The sequence below is a fragment of the Macaca thibetana genome, chromosome 2, assembly GCF_024542745.1.
Source record: "Macaca thibetana thibetana isolate TM-01 chromosome 2, ASM2454274v1, whole genome shotgun sequence".
Taxonomy (NCBI): domain Eukaryota; kingdom Metazoa; phylum Chordata; class Mammalia; order Primates; family Cercopithecidae; genus Macaca; species Macaca thibetana.
This window is the reverse complement of record NC_065579.1, coordinates 27,585,347-27,606,262: the sequence shown is the minus strand read 5'-3', so window position 1 is coordinate 27,606,262 and position 20,916 is coordinate 27,585,347. Positions and strand designations below refer to the sequence as shown.

The following is a 20,916-nucleotide window of genomic DNA, read 5'->3' as shown; positions in this document are numbered from 1 at the left end:
TTTGTGGCATACACAGTTTTATAGTTATAAATCATGTTTTTAATTGTTTTTACTCACTATATATGTAACTAATGAATTATTTGACAATTATCTAAATAACTGAAGTCAATGGAAATTAGGCTTTACTTGTCTAGGCATTTTTGTGTGTAAGTCTTTCTAACTAAAAGATCTGATCATAAGAAATAATTCTCCACTCCTTTTTATCCATATGTCTATCTGTGACGCAATAAATATTAGGTTTTGCCTATGATTTTGTGGCAACCAATTAGGTCAAACTTGTACCAATGAAGACATCCTAAAATTTCAAGTTGAACTGACATTGCATTTTAAAAATATAATACACTTAAAAAACAACAGTTTTAGGCTTACAGCAAAATTGAGCAGAAGGTACAGAGGTTTCACATACCTCTTGCCCCCATACATGCATAGCCTCCCCCGTTATCAGCATCTCCCCCACAAGATTGGTACATTTGTTACAGTTGATGAATCTACATTGACACACAACATTTTCACCCAAAGTCCAAAGTTTTTACATTAGGATTCACTCTTGGTATTGTACGTTCCATGAATTTGAAGAAGTGAGTAGTGGCATATATTCACCATTATAGTATCATTCAAAGTAGTTTCACTGCTCTAAAAATTCTGTGTTCTGACTATTCATCCCTTCCTCTCCTCTAACCTTTGGCAACTACTGACCTTTTAACAATAGTTTTGTCTCCACAGTGTTGATTTTTCCAGTACGTCTTATAGTTGGAATCATATGTAGCCTTTTCAGATCTACTTATTTCAGTTAGTAATATACATTTAAATGTTCTCCATGTCTTTCCACGGCTTGATAGTGCAGTTTTTAGTGCTAAACAATATTCCATTGTCTAGGTGCACCACAGTTAATTTATCTGTTCACCTACTGAAGGATATATCGGTTGCTTTCAAATTTTGGCAGTTATTAATAAAGCTGCTATAAACATCCACGTGCAGGTGGTATATAAATGTAGTTTTCAACTCCTTTGAGTAAATAACAAGGAACAAGATTGTTTTTGTATTCCCACCAGCAATAGTGAAAAGTGCCTGTTGTTTCATATGCTAGCTGGCATTTTTGTTATCTAATACTGATACTAATACGGATTTTGGCCATTTTAATAACTCAGCAGTGGCATCTCATTGTCCTTTTATTTTTCATTCCTCTGATGTCATATGATGTGGAGCATCTTTCATATGCTTATTTTCCGTCTGTGTATCTTCTTTGATGGGAAATCTATTAAGATCTTTGGCCCAGTTTTTAATCAGTTTGTTTTCTTATTGTTGAGTACAGATGCTCCCCAAATGTAGGGCGGTTTGACTTAAAAATTTCAACTTTCCAGTGGGTTTATTGGGACATAACCCAATAGTATCTTAAGTCAGTAACCATCTGGACTTAAGATTGTTTGACTTATGATTTGTTTACTTATAATGGATTTATTGAGAAGTAATCCCATTGTAAATCAAGAAACATCTATATTAAGAGTTCTTTGTATATTTTGGGATAAAGATCCACATATCTTGTTTGCATATATTTTTTTCCAACTTGTGGCTTTTCTTTTCTTTCTCTTGATAGCATCTTTGGCAAAGCAAAAAATTTTAATTTTAATGAAATCCAGCGTATCAGTTTCTTCTTTCATGGATTGTGTCTTTGGTATAGTATCTTAAAAAGTGATTGCCAAACCGAAGGTTTTTTAGATTTTTTTCCTATGTTATATTGTAGGAGTTTCATAATTTTGCATTTTGCATTTAAGTCTGTGACCCATTTTGACTTAATTTTTGTGAAGGATGTGAGCTCTGTGTTTAGTTTTGTTTTCATGATGTCCAGTTGCTCCAGCACCATTTGCTAAAAAGACTGTAATTTCTTCATTGTGCTGCTTTTGTTTCTTTGTGAAAGATTAGTTGACTATGCTAATGTGGGTTTACTGCTGGACTCTCTGTTCTGTTCCATTGATCTATTTGTTTGTTCTTTCACCAATGCCATGCTGTCTTGATTACTGCAGTTTTACAGCAAGTTTTCAGTCTGAGTATTGTTAGTTCTCCAACTTCTTCAATATCGTGTTGGTTATTCTGGATCTATTGCCTCTCTGTATAAATTTTAGAATAAGCTTTTTGATATCCACAAAATAACTGGCTAGGATTTAGACTGGAATTACTTTTAATCTATAAATCAAGTTGGCAAGAACAGAGATCTTGAAAATACCAAGTCTTCATGTTCATAAAGATGAATATCTTTCTATTTATTTAGTTCTTTAATTTTTTTCATCAGAATTTTGTATTTCTTCCCATAGGTCTTGTACATATTTTTACTAGATCCGTACTTAAATATTTCATTTTTGGTTATGCTGATGTAAATGGCATTATGTTTTTAATTTCAAATTTCACTTGTTCACTGCTTGTATACAGGAAAGTAATTGATTTTTGTACATTAACCTTGTATCATGAAAGCTTGATAAATTTCCTGTTAGTTCCAGGATTTTTTTTCTGGTGATTATTTCAGATTTTCTACATAGATAATGATGTTATCTGTCAGCAACGACTAGTTTTATTTCTTCTTTTTAAATCTGTATACATTTTCTTTTCTTGTCTGTTACATTTGCTAGAACTTCCAGTATGATATTGTAAAAAGCAGTAGTGAGAGGTGACATCCTCGCCTTGTTCCTGTGATTAGTAGAAAAACCTCTAGTTTCCCACCGTTAAGTATGATGTTAGTTGTAGGTGTTTTGTAAATATTTTTTAATCAAGTTGAGGTTCACCTTTATTTCCAATTTATATGAGAGTTTTTATGATGGATCAGTGTTGGAATTTTCATATGCTTTTTCAACATCTATTGGTATAATCATGTGGCTTTTATTCTAAATATTTTATTCTAACACTTGTTGATATGATGGATTACATTAATTTATATTTGAGTGTTGGACAAGACTTTCATACATGGGATAAATTCCACTTAGTTGTATGTATAATATTTTATAGATTTGTTAGATTTTTTTTGCTAATATTTTGTTGAGAATTTTTATATCTATATTTATGAGAGATATTAGTCTGTGGTTTTCGTTTCTTGTAATGTCTTTGTTTGGTAGTGGTATTAGAGTAATACTGGCCCCACACAATAAGAAACTATTCCCTCTGTTTCTATCTTCTGAGAGAGAGAGAGTCGAGAATTGGTATAATTTTTTTTCTTAAATCTTTGGTAGAACCTACCTTGGAGCACTTTCATTTCTGATACTCATAATTTGTGTCCCTTTTCATAGTTAGCCTGGCTGTAAGACATAGAAAAAAAGAGTGTTTATCATACTGTCATGTACTACTCAGTGGGACACTTCTGACACCAAATGTGTGCATTTTTTTCCCAGGCACACATCAAGTAATTCTCCAGAGGACACCAATTGGGTGTCCTATAATGTGACTTGATTCTGACACTATCTACGAGATAGCATCAGATCCCACAGGGTAAGGACTCAGTCCTACAAGACTGCCCCCATCTCAGATGCCGGTTGGAAGTCCCAGGTTATGACCTGTGCTTCTAACCAACTGGCTATAAACTGAGGTTTCCATGACCCCCTCCTTGAGTTTAATTTGATAGAGTAGCTCATAGAACTCAGGAAAACACTTTACTTATATTTACACATTTATTATAGAGGATGTTACAAAGTATTCAGATGAACAGCCAGATGAAGAGATGTGTAGGGCAAGGTCTGGAAGGAAAGGGGCATGGAGCTTCTATGCCCTCTCAGTGTACAAGCCGCCAGGAAACTCCATGTGTTTAGCAATCTGGAAACTCTCTGAACCCTGTGCTTTTGTGTTTTTGTCACGGCTTCATTAAGTAGCATGATTAATTAAACCATTAGCCAGCATTGGTCATCTCAACCTTCAACCCTTCTCTCCTCCTCTGAGATTGGTGAGTAGGACTTCAAATTCCTACCATCTGATCACATGATCATTTTTCCTGGTAACCAGCCCTTATCCTGAGGCTATGTAAGAGCCCACCAAGATCCACCTAATTAGAACAAAAGATGCTCCTGTTTAGGAAATTTCAAGGGACTTAGGACCTTCTTGTCAGGAACCAGAGGCAGAGACCAAATATATATTTCTTATTATATCACAATGAAACAGAGGTATATTGATTTTATTAATCTTTTCAAAGAATTAGCTTGTGATATTTGTGTTTTTTTTTCCTATTTATTTAAATGTTATTGATACCATCTCTACTTTTTCTTTTTTTTTTCTTTTTTTTCTTTTTTTATTTTTTTAATTTATTTATTATTATTATACTTTAAGTTGTAGGGTACATGTGCATAACGTGCAGGTTTGTTACATATGTATACTTGTGCCATGTTGCTGTGCTGCACCCATCAACTCATCATTTACATCAGGTATAACTCTCAATGCAATCCCTCCCCTCTCCCCCCTCCCCATGATAGGCCCCGGTGTGTGATGTTCCCCTTCCTGAGTCCAAGTGATCTCATTGTTCAGTTCCCACCTATGAGTGAGAACATGCGGTGTTTGGTTTTCTGTTCTTGTGATAGTTTGCTAAGAATGATGGTTTCCAGCTGCATCCATGTCCCTACAAAGGACACAAACTCATCCTTTTTGATGGCTGCATAGTATTCCATGGTGTATATGTGCCACATTTTCTTAATCCAATCTGTCACTGATGGACATTTGGGTTGATTCCAAGTCTTTGCTATTGTGAATAGTGACGCAATAAACATATGTGTGCATGTGTCTTTATAGCAGCATAATTTATAATCCTTTGGGTATATACCCAGTAATGGGATGGCTGGGTCATATCGTACATCTAGTTCTAGATCCTTGAGGAATCGCCATACTGTTTTCCATAATGGTTGAACTAGTTTACAATCCCACCAACAGTGTAAAAGTGTTCCTATTTCTCCACATCCTCTCCAGCACCTGTTGTTTCCTGACTTTTTAATGATCGCCATTCTAACTGGTGTGAGATGGCATCTCATTGTGGTTTTGATTTGCATTTCTCTGATGGCCAGTGATGATGAGCATTTTTTCATGTGTCTGTTGGCTGTATGAATGTCTTCTTTTGAGAAATGTCTGTTCATATCCTTTGCCCACTTTTTGATGGGGTTGTTTGTTTTTTTCTTGTAAATTTGTTTGAGTTCTTTGTAGGTTCTGGATATTAGCCCTTTGTCAGATGAGTAGATTGCAAAAATGTTCTCCCATTCTGTAGGTTGCCTGTTCACTCTGATGGTAGTTTCTTTTGCTGTGCAGAAGCTCTTTAGTTTAATGAGATCCCATTTGTCAATTTTGGCTTTTGCTGCCGTTGCTTTTGATGTTTTAGACATGAAGTCTTTGCCCATGCCTATGTCCTGAATGGTACTACCTAGGTTTTCCTCTAGGATTTTTATGGTATTAGGTCTAACATTTAAGTCTCTAATCCATCTTGAATTAATTTTCGTATAAGGAGTAAGGAAAGGATCCAGTTTCAGCTTTCTACTTATGGCTAGCCAATTTTCCCAGCACCATTTATTAAATAGGGAATCCTTTCCCCATTTCTTGTTTCTCTCAGGTTTGTCAAAGATCAGATGGCTGTAGATGTGTGGTATTATTTCTGAGGACTCTGTTCTGTTCCATTGGTCTATATCTCTGTTTTGGTACCAGTACCATGCTGTTTTGGTTACTGTAGCCTTGTAGTATAGTTTGAAGTCAGGTAGTGTGATGCCTCCAGCTTTGTTCTTTTGACTTAGGATTGTCTTGGAGATGTGGGCTCTTTTTTGGTTCCATATGAACTTTAAAGCAGTTTTTTCCAATTCTGTGAAGAAACTCATTGGTAGCTTGATGGGGATGGCATTGAATCTATAAATAACCTTGGGCAGTATGGCCATTTTCACGATATTGATTCTTCCTATCCATGAGCATGGTATGTTCTTCCATTTGTTTGTGTCCTCTTTTATTTCACTGAGCAGTGGTTTGTAGTTCTCCTTGAAGAGGTCCTTTACATCCCTTGTAAGTTGGATTCCTAAGTATTTTATTCTCTTTGAAGCAATTGTGAATGGAAGTTCATTCCTGATTTGGCTCTCTGTTTGTCTGTTACTGGTGTATAAGAATGCTTGTGATTATTGCACATTAATTTTGTATCCTGAGACTTTGCTGAAGTTGCTTATCAGCTTAAGGAGATTTTGGGCTGAGACAATGGGGTTTTCTAAATATACAATCATGTCATCTGCAAACAGGGACAATTTGACTTCTTCTTTTCCTAACTAAATACCCTTGATTTCTTTCTCTTGCCTAATTGCCCTAGCCAGAACTTCCAACACTATGTTGAATAGGAGTGGTGAGAGAGGGCATCCCTGTCTTGTGCCAGTTTTCAAAGGGAATTTTTCCAGTTTTTGCCCATTCAGTATGATATTGGCTGTGGGTTTGTCATAAATAGCTCTTATTATTTTGAGGTACGTTCCGTCAATACCGAATTTATTGAGCGTTTATAGCATGAAGGGCTGTTGAATTTTGTCAAAAGCCTTTTCTGCATCTATTGAGATAATCGTGTGGTTCTTGTCTTTGGTTCTGTTTATATGCTGGATTATGTTTATTGATTTGCAAGTGTTGAACCAGCCTTGCATCCCAGGGATGAAGCCCACTTGATCATGGTGGATTAGCTTTTTGATGTGTGGCTGAATCCGGTTTGCCAGTATTTTATTGAGGATTTTTGCATCAATGTTCATCAGGGATATTGGTCTAAAATTCTCTTTTTTTGTTGTGTCTCTGCCAGGCTTTGGTATCAGGATGATGTTGGCCTCATAAAATGAGTTAGGGAGGATTCCCTCTTTTTCTATTGATTGGAATAGTTTCAGAAGGAATGGTACCAACTCCTCCTTGTACCTCTGGTAGAATTCAGCTGTGAATCCATCTGGTCCTGGACTTTTTTTGGTTGGTAGGCTATTAATTGTTGCCTCAATTTCAGAGCCTGCTATTGGTCTATTCAGGGATTCAACTTCTTCCTGGTTTAGTCTTGGAAGAGTGTAAGTGTCCAGGAAATTATCCATTTCTTCTAGACTTTCCAGTTTATTTGCGTAGAGGTGTTTATAGTATTCTCTGATGGTGGTTTGTATTTCTGTGGGGTCGGTGGTGATATCCCCTTTATCATTTTTAATTGCGTCAATTTGATTCTTCTCTCTTTTCTTCTTGCTAGTGGTCTGTCAATTTTGTTGATCTTTTCAAAAAACCAACTCCTGGATTCATTGATATTTTGGAGAGTTTTTTGTGTCTCTATCTCCTTCAGTTCTGCTCTGATCTTAGTTATTTCTTGCCTTCTGCTAGCTTTTGAATGTGTTTGCTCTTTCTTCTCTAGTTCTTTTAATTGTGATGTTAGAGTGTCAATTTTAGATCTTTCCTGCTTTCTCTTGTGGGCATTTAGTGCTATAAATTTCCCTCTACACACTGCTTTAAATGTGTCCCAGAGATTCTGGTATGTTGTATCTTTGTTCTCATTGGTTTCAAAGAACATCTTTATTTCTGCCTTCATTTCGTTATATACCCAGTAGTCATTCAGGAGCAGGTTGTTCAGTTTCCATGTAGTTGAGCGGTTTTGATTGAGTTTCTTAGTCCTGAGTTCTAGTTTGATTGCACTGTGGTCTGAGAGACAGTTTGTTATAATTTCTGTTCTTGTACATTTGCTGAGGAGTGCTTTACTTCCAATTACATGGTCAATTTTGGAGTAAGTACGATGTGGTGCTGAGAAGAATGTATATTCTGTTGATTTGGGGTGGAGAGTTCTATAGATGTCTATTAGGTCTGCTTGCTGCAGAGATGAGTTCAATTCCTGGATATCCTTGTTAACTTTCTGTCTCGTTGATCTGTCTAATGTTGACAGTGGAGTGTTGAAGTCTCCCATTATTATTGTATGGGAGTCTAAGTCTCTTTGTAAGTCTCTAAGGACTTGCTTGATGAATCTGGGTGCTCCTGTATTGGGCGCATATATATTTAAGATAGTTAGCTCTTCCTGTTGAATTGATCCCTTTACCATTATGTAATGGCCTTCTTTGTCTCTTTTGATCTTTGATGGTTTAAAGTCTGTTTTATCAGAGACTAGTATTGCAACCCCCCCGCTTTTTTTTTGTTCTCCATTTGCTTGGTAAATCTTCCTCCATCCCTTTATTTTAAGCCTATGTATGTCTCTGCGTGTGAGATGGGTCTCCTGAATACAGCAGACTGATGCGTCTTGACTCTTTATCCAGTTTGCCAGTCTGTGTCTTTTAATTGGAGCATTTAGTCCATTTACATTTAAGGTTAAGATTGTTATGTGTGAACTTGATCCTGCCATTATGATATTAACTGGTTATTTTGCTCGTTAGTTGATGCAGTTTCTTCCTAGCCTCGATGGTCTTTACATTTTGGCATGTTTTTGCAATGGCTGGTACCGGTTGTTCCTTTCCATGTTTAGTGCTTCCTTCAGGGTCTCTTGTAAGACAGGCCTAGTGGTGACAAAATCTCTAAGCATTTGCTTATCCGTAAAGGATTTTATTTCTCCTTCACTTATGAAACTTAGTTTGGCTGGATATGAAATTCTGGGTTTAAAATTCTTTTCTTTAAGAATGTTGAATATTGGCCCCCACTCTCTTCTGGCTTGTAGAGTTTCTGCCGAGAGATCTGCTGTTAGTCTGATGGGCTTCCCTTTGTGGGTAACCCGACCTTTCTCTCTGGCTGCCCTTAAGATTTTTTCCTTTATTTCAACTTTGGCGAATCTGGCAATTATGTGTCTTGGAGTTGCTCTTCTCGAGGAGTATCTTTGTGGCGTTCTCTGTATTTCCTGGATTTGAATGTTGGCCTGCCCTACTAAGTTGGGGAAGTTCTCCTGGATGATATCCTGAAGAGTGTTTTCCAACTTGGTTCCATTTTCCCCCTCACTTTCAGGCACCCCAATCAGACGTAGATTTGGTCTTTTTACATAATCCCATACTTCTTGCAGGCTTTGTTCATTTCTTTTTCTTCTTTTTTCTTTTGGTTTCTCTTCTCGCTTCATTTCATTCATTTGATCCTCAATCGCTGATACTCTTTCTTCCAGTTGATCGAGTCGGTTACTGAAGCTTGTGCATTTGTCACGTATTTCTCGTGTCATGGTTTTCATCTCTTTCATTTAGGACCTTCTCTGCATTAATTACTCTAGCCATCAATTCTTCCACTTTTTTTTTCAAGATTTTTAGTTTCTTTGTGCTGGGTACGTAATTCCTCCTTTAGCTCTGAGAAATTTGATGGACTGAAGCCTTCTTCTCTCATCTCGTCAAAGTCATTCTCCGTCCAGCTTTGATCCGTTGCTGGCGATGAGCTGCGCTCCTTTGCCGGGGGAGATGCGCTCTTCTTTTTTGAATTTCCAGCTTTTCTGCCCTGCTTTTTCCCCATCTTTGTGGTTTTATCTGCCTCTGGTCTTTGAAGATGGTGATGTACTGATGGGGTTTTGGTGTAGGTGTCCTTCCTGTTTAATAGTTTTCCTTCTAACAGTCAGGACCCTCAGCTGTAGGTCTGTTGGAGATTGCTTGAGGTCCACTCCAGACCCTGTTTGCCTGGGTATCAGCAGCAGAGGCTGCAGAAGATAGAATATTTCTGAATAGCGAGTGTACCTGTCTGATTCTTACTTTGGAAGCTTCCTCTCAGGGGTGTACTCCACCCTGTGAGGTGTGGGGTGTCAGACTGCCCCTAGTGGGGGATGTCTCCCAGTTAGGCTACTCAGGGGTCAGGGACCCACTTGAGCAGGGAGTCTGTCCCTTCTCAGATCTCAACCTCCGTGTTGGGAGATCCACTGCTCTCTTCAAAGCTGTCAGACAGAGTCGTTTGTGTCTGCAGAGGTTTCTGCCAAGTTTGTTATTGTTTACTGTGCCCTGTCCCCAGAGGTGGAGTCTACAGAGACAGGCAGGTTTCCTTGAGCTGCTGTGAGCTCCACCGAGTTCGAGCTTCCCAGCAGCTTTGTTTACCTACTTAAGCCTCAGCAATGGCGGGTGCCCCTCCCCCAGCCTCGCTGCTGCCTTGCCGGTAGATCACAGACTGCTGTGCTAGCAATGAGGGAGGCTCCGTGGGTGTGGGACCCTCCCGGCCAGGTGTGGGATATGATCTCCTGGTGTGCCTGTTTGCTTAAAGTGCAGTATTGGGGTGGGAGTTACCCGATTTTCCAGGTGTTGTGTGTCTCAGTTCCCCTGGCTAGGAAAAGGGATTCCCTTCCCCCTTGCGCTTCCCAGGTGAGGCAATGCCTCGCCCTGCTTCAGCTCTCGCTGGTCGGGCTACAGCAGCTGACCAGCACCGATCGTCCGGCACTCCCCAGTGAGATGAACCCAGTACCTCAGTTGAAAATGCAGAAATCATGGGTCTTCTGTGTCGCTCGCGCTGGGAGTTAGAGACTGGAGCTGTTCCTATTCGGCCATCTTGCTCCGCCCCCCCATCTCTACTTTTTCTTTTTCTTCTTTCTTTCTTTTTTTTTTTTGGGAGATGGAGTCTTGCTGTGTCACCCAGGCTGGAGTGTAGTGCACTGCGTGATCTTGGCTCATTACAATTGCCGCTTTCCAGGTTCAAGCAATTCTCCTGACTCAGCCTCCAAAGTAGCTGGGATTACAGGTGTGAGCCACCATACCCAGTTAATTTTTTGTATTTTTAGTAGAGATGGGGTTTTACTCTCTTGGCCAGGCTGGTCTCAAACTCCTTACCTCAGGTGATCTGCCTGTCTTGGCCTCCCAAAGTGCTGGGATTGCAGGCGTGAGCCACTGCGTCTGGCCTCTACTTTTTCTTGTTTTCTGCTTGCTTTGAGTTTAATTTGCTGTTCTGTGTCTAGTTTCCTAGGGTAAAACTTAGAATATTGATTTAGACCTTTTTTTTTTTTTTTACTATATGCATTCAGTGCTTTAAATTTCCATCTAAATACTGCTTTTGTTATATCCTGCACATTTTGATGTTTTGTTTTTATTTTCATTTAGTTCAAAACATTTTAAAATTTATCTTGAGATTTCTTCTCTAATCCACTGATCTATGTGTTGTTTACAGCATGTTGTTTAATCTCCTGCTATTTGGAGGTTTTCCAGTTATCTTTCTGTTTTTGATTTCTAGTTTGTTTCTGTTGTGGTTTGAAAGTAGACATTGCATGATTTGTATTCTTTTAAATTTGTTTAGGTGTGTTTTATGGCCCAGAATGTGGTCTGTCTTGGTCAATATTGCATGTGAGCTTAAAATAAATGTGTATTTTGCTGTTGTTGGGTGAAGGAGTCTGTAGATGTCAATTACATCCAGGTGATTAATGGTGTTCGTGAGTTTGACTATGTTCTTACTGATTTTCTGCTTGCTGAATCATCTGTACATTTCTGATAGAGGGGTGTTGAAGTCTCCAACTATAATAGTCTCATCTATTTCTCCTTTCATTTCTGTCAGTTTTTGCCACATGTATTTTGAAACTTTTAAATTAGGCACATATACATTAATGATTGTTATATATCTCCTTGGAGAATTAATCTCTTTATCAGTATGTAATGTCCCTCTTTGTCTCTGAAAATTTTCCTTGGTCTGCTGTCTGCATTGTCTTCTATCATGAAGCTTGTCTGCATTGTCTGAAGTTAACATAGTTCTCCCTACTATTTTTGATTAGTGCTAGTGTTACAGGAAAGGGGTACCCATCCAGACCCCAAGAGAGGGTTCTTGGATCTTGTGCAAGAAAGAATTCAAGGCGGGTCCACGGTGAAAAGTAAAAGCAAGTTTATTAAGAAAGTAAAGTGCTAAAAACGACAGCTACTCCATAGACAGAGTAGGACATTCCTGAGAGTAAGAGGAGGAGCATGTCCACCCTAGGTACAACGCTTGTATATAGACAGGTTAAAAATAGACCTTGGGGAGATGTGCTCTGCTACAAGGGTTTATGATAAAGAATTAATTTTCTTAATTACTACATTTTGCAAGAATCAATATTATTATCTTTAAAGCAGAATTAGGAATGTCTTCGTTCTCCAGATATCAGGATATTTGGACACTCTCAAGTCTGGGTCTGTTTTAGTAAACATTATTAATTCATTCCCTTATCCATAAACATCTAGAGGCTAGGAATGCCTAATTTTCTGGGAATATAGCCCAGCAAGTCTCAGCCTCATTTTCCTAGCCCTTACTCAAAATGGAGTCGCACTGGTTCGAATGCCTCTGACATTAGCATGGTATATCTTTTTCCATTTCTGTGCTTTCAATCTATATGCATGTTTACATGTAAATACAACATATAGTTGAACTTGTGTTTTGATCCACTCTGACCATCTCTGTCTCTTACTGGGTGCATTCAGCCCATTGATGTTCAAAGTGATCACTGATATATTTGGATTAATATTTACCATATTTGTTACTGTTTTCTACGTGTTGCCCTTATTTTTGTTCTTAGTTTTGTCTTCCACTTTTTTCTGTCTTCTGTGATTTTAATTTAGAATTTCATGATTCCATTTTTCTTTTTTAGCATATTAGTTATATTTCTTTTAGTGGTTACCCTGGAGCTTGCAATTTATATTTACAACTAATCCAAGTCAACTTTCAAATGAAACTATTCCACTTCATGGGTTGTGTAAGTATCTTATAATAACCAAATTATCTTTATTTCTTCCTCCTGTCCCTTGTGTCTTTGCTATCATTCATCTCAATTCTACATAAGCATATATAATACATATATATATATTCAAAATAAAGTGACAAGGATATATTTATATATATAATATGTTCATATACATGTATATAATCTTGCCATTCTTATTTTGAATGAACTGTTTTCTGTGAAATACTTTACAAATAAAAAATAAGCTGCAAAAGCGCTTCTTCTAACGTTCTTGTAAGCCAGATCTACTGTCAATAAATTTTCTCATTTTTTTATTTATCTAGAAAAGTATTTATTTCTTCTTCACTTTCGAAGGATAATTTCACAAAGCACAGTACTCTAGGTTGTGCTTTCTTCCTCTCAACACTTTAAATATTTCCTTGCTTGCATATTTCCTGTGGAGAAGTCCGATGCAATTCTTAATTTGCCCCTCTATCTAGGTGTCTGAGTTCATTTTCTGTTGCCTGTAATAGAATACCTGAAATGGGATAATTCATAAGAAATGAAATGTTTCTATGGTTTTTGAGTTACATTTTTATCACACAATTTTATATAATATAATTACCCATTCACTTTTTTTTTGTTGGTTTTCCTTTAACAGACCTTAAAGTTCTTGTTGTCATGGTTCGTATCTCATTTTTTTGTATGTCTCTATCTAAAACTTTACCTGGTGTTCATTAAATCGTAAGAACTCAATATATGCACTTTGAAGTAATGGTTTTCCTGACTTTTAGCCTACAGGATTTGCTGTAATTTAAATAGTTACTCACTCTGTTCTATTCACAGTGCTAATCATTCCCTTCTATGTGCCTACTGCATACCTTGTACAAACCTCCATTGTTACACACAGCATCCTGTACTCTCATCATTTATTTTATTTTCTGTCCTATTAAACGTGTCCTCTAGATGAAGAATCTATATCTTATTTAACTTGCTTTTCCAAATACCTAGCACAATGCTTGCCACATGTGGGAAAGTCAGGAATTAGTCACTAAAACAGAATTGAAATAGGTATACAAAGTCATTCACAAATCATCCTGCCAAGTGCAAACCAAGTTATGAATATTTTAATTTTACCAGCATTCTTTAGTCTTAAAAGAAATTTTAAGGGTAGCATCATATTTTTAAAACAAAGTTTCTAATGGCAGGCAAATTCTGGATTTCCCTGAAAATCATTTTTTCCCTCCCTGAGGATACATGGCATTCTATTACTAGAAATTTTTGTATAAAAAATGTGTGAACTAAAACCTAATATAACTTTAAGACCAAAGGTACTGAGCAGTTTAAAAGTGATTCTACAAGGCAATGTCAGAGCTTCACAAGATTTTTTTTTTTAATTTTTTTTTTTTAACAGAGAGAGAGCTCTGAATGCATTTAACTTACGTGTTTTATGACTTGAACTGACTCTTACCCAGCAAATGCAATTCTTGGAGACTAAGCAAAAATCAATTTAGGAGTTCTCAAAAAACTGTTCTACATTTTTAGATCATCAGAATATACATGTTTTCAAATAAGAAGGAAAATTTTCTTCTGATTTAGCAATCTGAAATACACAGCAGAAATTATGTTAATAATCAGTATCTTACTATTAACTTCACTAAGGTAGTGTCAAAATGATGAAGAAAAAATTTTTAAAGGCAGGGGCAAGCCCCTGCTCTGGCCTGTAGAGCTTGGAATTCATCATCCCATTCTAAGAAGCACAAAACTTAACAAACTGAAAAACCAACAACTTTTCTTATATCCATTGAGAAAAGTGAGGTCACAGGGCAAACCGCTGCTTCTAAAATTGGAGACACAGATAGACAAATACAGAGAATGACAGTTAACCAGAGCAGAAATCCACAAGCACAGTAACCAGTGCTGCCAGGGTAGAAAAACCTAAGTATAGTTGACAAATTGCTAAAGACTTGAATTAAAAAGGCTGAGAGATAAAAATTCTAGGGGGACCTAGTTATTGGGGTCTTTTGTGAGTTTTATTTCCAGGAGTTCAACCAAGTTCTCATTGTAAAGAGTAGAGAAAAATCCCTTCATGGTTCTGGCAGAAGGAGGCGAAAAGTAAGCATTTCGAAATATACTACAGCGTTCTGTTCTTAACAAGGCCTGCCTTAGGGGAAACTATTTTACCAGAGCCTAAACTATTGAGGTTTTATCAGAGCCTAACTGATCTGGGAGAAGGAAAATACCCAGCTCCAGCCTTCTGTAGCCTTCCACGTGGGAAAAGGGAAATACCCAACTGCAGCCCTGTCTAGCCATCCTGCCCAACCTAAGGGAGGGAAATACTGAGAAGCACTTGTGAAGTTCATAGTTCAGGGGCACAAGCTCACAAAGAGACTAAAACCGAAATATAGGCCCCACTCAGCACCTGTTCACCACTTTACTAAAGGCCTATTATCACAGTTACTGTTACCAAGTACATTATGTCTGCTTGTCAAGAAAAAATTATAAGTCATAGTAAAAGGCAAAAACACAGAACAGACTAAATGAGCATCAGAATCAGAGTTAGATAAGGCAGTGGTGAGGGCTGGGTATAAGAGTCAGAGAATACTTCTGATGGGAAAACTTGAGCCAGGTTTGAAAAGATGTGTGGGAAAAGACAAGGAAAAAAAGGATGAGGAGCATGGGATGACTGTTTGAGTAGAGACTAGCTATGCAAAGACCCAGAGACCTGTGAAACAGTTTAGCAAATTTGGACGTGTGACCTGAATGTCAGCAGTGAGGGTGGCCAGTTAATATTCAGTGCTGGATAGGCAGCTGGGGAGTCATATAGGAAGAGGCTTGTATGTCATGCTAAGCTATATACATGGTAGGAGGAATCTTTAAAGTGTTTCAAACAGGGGAACAGCAGGAATAGCATCATCAAATTTGCCTTCATAAAATATCACTATGAAAACATTGTGGAAAAGAAGGATTAGAAGAAAATAAGATTAGAGGCAAAAAGATCAACTAGAGTTTCTTATAGGAATTTTTATTGGAAATGGACATAGCCTGAACTCAGACAGGAACAGTGGGTATAAAGAAGAATCAAGACGTGACATGGAATGACTCCGAAGGAGACACCCTTGTTTCTGGCTTATGATGGTGCCATTTCCTACATGGAAATGATGATGAATGATGGCAAATGAATAGGGATGGGGAGCAGTACAGTGGGAATGATATATTTAGTTTGGGGCCATGTTACGGTTAAAATGAAGATCCAAATAAATATGTCAGTAAAGCAGTTGGGAAATTCAAGTTTGAAATTGATTACAAATCCACACCCAATTGTAGGTGAAGAACTAGATAAAGACACTTTGGAAAGAGTGAATAAAATTGCTTAAAATGGAGCCCAATGAATCCTATTATGTAAAGGATAAAATGAGGAGGAGTAAGGAAGCAGAAAACTAGAAAGGATGTCAAGAATGAGTGACCGATGAGGCTGGAACAAAACAGAAAAGGATGGTATTACAGAAACCAAGTGGAGGTTCTGGAATGATGGAATTGTTAATATTAATAAGTGCTTCAGTGAGGCCAAGAGAAGGCAAAAGGATAAATGATACATAAAACTAAAATAGCTACTTGGATTGAAACAAAATGTGTGACCAGTTTTGATGACATAATGGGATTGTGTGGAAATGAAAGCTAGAATTCAGTGGGCTGTGGAGAGAAATGAGGATGGTAGGGTGCATTTTGTCCAAGACACTTATGTCTGAAGGAAAAGTCATAGTAGCCATGGAGTAAAGCACCAGCTATTTCTAAAAATACAGTCCATGAAAGCAGATATACCCCTAGCCTTATTGACGGTTGTAAATTTCTTTTACAGTGTCTGGCACTGAATTCATTTGTTAAATGAATGCGTAAACTATATAGGAGAGACATGAGGATGTCTATTTATCAATAGAAAAAAAAAGAGACTCAGTGTAGGTGCTGGACTGCAAGTAAGAACAAACTTTTAAGAGAGCCTGGGGCTAAGATGTTGTGGCTAGGAGGAGGAGAAGCTCCGGGACTCAGCATAAAACACACACTTTGGAATGAAGACTCTCCTACTCAGACCCGTGGGAATAGGATGGTGAATAATGTCAGAAAATTTCAGTGCAATTCCACCGGGAAGTTGAGTGATGCAGAGACCTGTTTGCATTCTTGGGATTTTGTGGTTACGAATCCAGTGTGTCCTGACCTTGAATGACCCTCTAAAAATGACAAAAATAACTCAGATAATTGTGGGTGTAACAGAGGTAAAGAGGCTGAATTATTTGAAATGATAGTCTCAGTTTTACCTGACATGCTGAAGAGAACTGGTCTTCATTTCCAGTGTTTTGCCAGTCTCAGTGTTAATCATGCTGACTGTTCCTTTCAATACCCCTCTGAGGTAAGTTAGCTCCTCCATTAACCCTGCTAGAAGAAGTCTGACTCAGCAGGAATACTACATGAGAAACAGAAAATCCAGTTCAGACCTTGCAGCCACCCAATCCAAGTTACTGTCTGAGGACCCCATCATTCTTTTCTGCAGATAAAGAAATACCAAGATTGACTCAGCACAGAATGTGTGGATAAGAGTTGAACGATTAGAATACAGCTATCATGTGACTCAAAACCCCATATTTCTAGAATGATGGCAAATGAATAGGGATGGGGAGCAGTCCAGTGGGAATGATATAGTTAGTTTGGAGCAGAACAGAAAAGGATGGTATTACAGAAACCAAGTGGGGGTTGTAGAATGAGCAAGCATACTATCAGAATGAGCATTCATACTATTAGAGCGATATTATTTTAAAACAGCTGCTAGATTAAGAAAGGTGCCCGTGCCTAGTCCCTCTACTGCCTTTAAGCCTGTATGTGGAGTGTGAGAGACCGGTGATCACCACAGGTTCAAATAGAATTTTGTATGTGAATGTAGGTGTAATATAACGTTCTCCAGCTCCAACTTCAAGTATGTGTAAGGCAGTTACTGAGGAAGTTCTCTTCCTGACTACACATGAGCTATCCTTGCAGGGTAATTGCAAGAGTCTGAAATTCTGTACTACCTAGTTTGGGGAACAAGCTGGTGCAATTTGAATTTTACCATCCACAAAACCACATTTGTATTCCCAGTGGTGTTGGAGAAGTGCGGTTGGATCCCTCCTTTGTGTAAAATCTCGAATCTCTCCTCCGACAGCTCAGGTTGAGCTCATGATACCTGTCTCCATGAGGTAAAATATAATGACAAGGTAATCTGATGATTTACTTTTCCTCTGTATGCCTTTCTTTTCTCTTCTACCAACAAATAATCAGGCAAGTGAAGTGACTTATACTAGTGCGGATTTGAATGATGGGTTTGTTTAAAATTTGATATTTTGTTAATCATAATTTTTTGCATTAACTTTGATTTAATTTTTTTAAATTGGTGCAAAAAATTGCGATTAACAAAATAATCAAATTTAGATTTTTAAAATCAAAACTTATGTAAAAAGGTTGCATTATTATATTATTTACCTTGATAGCTAATTATGTGTGTATGTGTGTGTTTGAGGAGCATATCTTAAGTGTTTTGCCTGAGTGAAGTGCCTACTCACCTTACTATATTCTCCGTGCTGGAAACAAGTGTGTATTTATTTATTTATTTATTTATTTTTTCTTTTAGACACCAAGATTTTTATTTACCCACCTTCCTGCTTTCTTTTAACATTATAGATCAAATTATTCTCTTTTTGACCCAGGGTTGTGATAGGAACCATCTAGTTATAAAGTGGTGGCAGATTTCACGAAATCTGCCTGCATTCATTCATGTTTTTCTGGCCCCTCTCAACCTCTGGTTGTCACTTCTCTATTCTTTCTCAGTTGCCCCTTACCAGTCTATTCTAACCCCTGTAAAACAGGGACTAAAAGTACTAACCTCATTGTTATGAGGTTTAAGACCCAGCACTAAGCCAGACTCTCAGGAAAATTCAAACAACAGTTCCTCTTTGCCCTTCAATATACCCCCTTCTCATCTGTCGTGGGCTGAGGAACCACTGGATCTGGCTCTCAGTAGCGGTTGTGATCTGGCTTGAAGGGGCCATCACGGGACATGCCCAGGTACTGGGCTTGCTTCTCAGTCAGCTTGGTCAACTTCACATTCAGCTTGCCCAGGTGGGCTTCAGCCACTGCCTCATCCAGCTTCTTGGGCAGGAAGTGAACCCCAACGGGATACTTGTCTGGATGGGTCCACAGCTCGATCTGTGCCATCACCTGGTTGGTGAAGGAGTTACTCATCACGAAGCTGGGGTGGCCCATGGCACAACCCAGGTTGACCAGCCAACCCTCAGCCAGCAGGATGATGCGGCGCCCATTCTTCAGCCGGTACCGGTCCATCTGCGGCTTGATGTTCACCTTCTCCACGGCGTTCTCATTGAGCCACTTGACATCGATCTCCACGTCAAAGTGTCCAATGTTACACACAATGGCATTATCCTTCATCTGCTCAAAGTGCCAGCCAAGGATGATGTCAACACAGCCTGTGGTGGTGACAAAGATGTTGCCCTCCTGACAGGCCTCATCCATGGTGGTCACCTCATAGCCTTCCATGGCAGCCTGCAGTGCATTGATGGGGTCAATCTCAGTGATGATGACACAGGCCCCGAAACCCCACAGGGCCTGGGCACAGCCCTTGCCCACTCGCCATAGCCTGCTACCACCGCTACCTTGCCGGCAATCATCACATCTGTGGCCCGCTTGATGCCATCTATGAGGGACTCCCGGCAGCCATAGAGGTTGTCAAACTTGCTCTTGGTGACGGAGTCATTGACATTGATGGCAGGCACCTTGAGGATCCCATTGGCCATCATCTTGTAGAGGTTGTGGACCCCAGTCGTTGTCTCCTCAGAGATGCCTCGGATGCCTGACAGGAGCTGCGGGTACTTGGTGTGGATGAGGTTGGTGAGATCGCCCCCGTCATCCAGAATCATGTTGAGGGGCCCGTCCTTGAAGTACAGCGTCTGCTCAATGCACCACAGGTACTCCTCGTCCATTTCGCCCTTCCAGGCATACACCGGAATGCCAGCGTTAGCAATGGCAGCTGCCGCATGGTCCTGGGTGGAGAAGATATTGCAGCTGGACCACTGCACCTCAGCACCCAGGGCGATGAGGGTCTCAATGAGGATGGCCGTCTCCACTGTCATGTGCAGGCAGCCAGCAATACGAGCACCCTTCAGTGGCTTGGAGGCCAAGTACTGCTCCCACATACGCATCAGGCCCGGCATCTCGTTCTCAGCAATGTCCAGGGCCTTGCGTCCCCAGGCAGCCAGTCCGATGTCAGCGACTTTGTAGGGCAGTTTGTCAGACATGCTGGAGGCGCTCAAAACAGGCGAAGGGAGCTGGGCCTCAGTCTACGGACACGCACTAGGCGGGCGGCACCAGGTCATAAGTGTATATTTATTAAAGCTTTGTTTTTCCTTTTAAAATAGTTTCCTTGGCTAGTTATATGAACCTAGATTCACTACATAACCAGTCCTTCTTGGGATAAAAACCAGATGGTGAATTGTTGTGCTCTGAGATAGATTTTACTTTTGGAAATTTTCAGATTATAAAGATTGCCACTTCGTGTAGGTTTTGAAGAAGTTCTGAGGGTAATTGCAAAGGAATGACTAAAAAAGATATTGGACACAGGGATATCATTTAATAATCTTTTTAAAAGTTGATGCTCTGAAGATCCATTTGGGTAGTTAAGGTGAAGATATGTTTGCTCCAAAGGCCACATTTTTTTTTTGTGCCATGTATTTTTGATGAAGTAAATTTGAACTTACATAGTTCATATCATCCTGATGCAGAAACACATTAATTCCTTAAATAAATGCATGTGCTTATTTTGTTGACACAAACTAGAAATATGTATTTCTGAGAGGGATAATATCTGGAATATGGATTTTTCCATTTATTGCCCTGTTACTGAAAAAATCCTGCAAAGATTTTGTCTTAGGTCACTGTATTGTGGCCACATGCCTTCATATTCTTGACATGTCTGTATCTGCACACACTTATTTCTAATTTTTTGTTGTAATAGCTTTTGCCTGAAAGCAGTCTAGAATTTCTGTGATAGGAGAAGGGAAAGAGCAAGATAGAGAAATAGGACTTTCCCACTCTTGTTTCCCCACAGAAACATTAATTTGAACAACCATTCATGCGTGAAAATACCTTCACAAGAGCTAAGGGAACCAGGTAAGAGATCACAACACCTGGATGTAGCACAGGAAAGAGAAAAAAAGGTGCATTGAAGAGGTCAAAAAGAACAGTTTTACATTAACCGCATTACCCTTTTCCCAAATGCAGGCAGCACAGTGTGGAGAAGGATGCTCTCTGCATGTGGGAAGGACAGGGAAGTGAGGACCAGACTTTGCCTT

At 39.0% G+C, this 20,916-nt stretch overlaps 2 protein-coding genes across 2 annotated transcripts in view; both read right to left on the bottom strand.

Moving 5' to 3' along the window:
- Nucleotides 1–20,916, bottom strand: part of LOC126946724 (non-histone chromosomal protein HMG-17-like) — a 1,084,902-nt gene that overhangs the window by 871,648 nt on the left and 192,338 nt on the right. The window lies entirely within an intron of this gene.
- Nucleotides 18,181–19,929, bottom strand: LOC126946709 (adenosylhomocysteinase-like). The gene is given in 2 exon segments (XM_050777357.1): nucleotides 18,181–19,197; nucleotides 19,200–19,929. Coding segments are annotated over 2 exon segments (1,296 nt in total). The 5' UTR covers nucleotides 19,864–19,929; the 3' UTR covers nucleotides 18,181–18,565.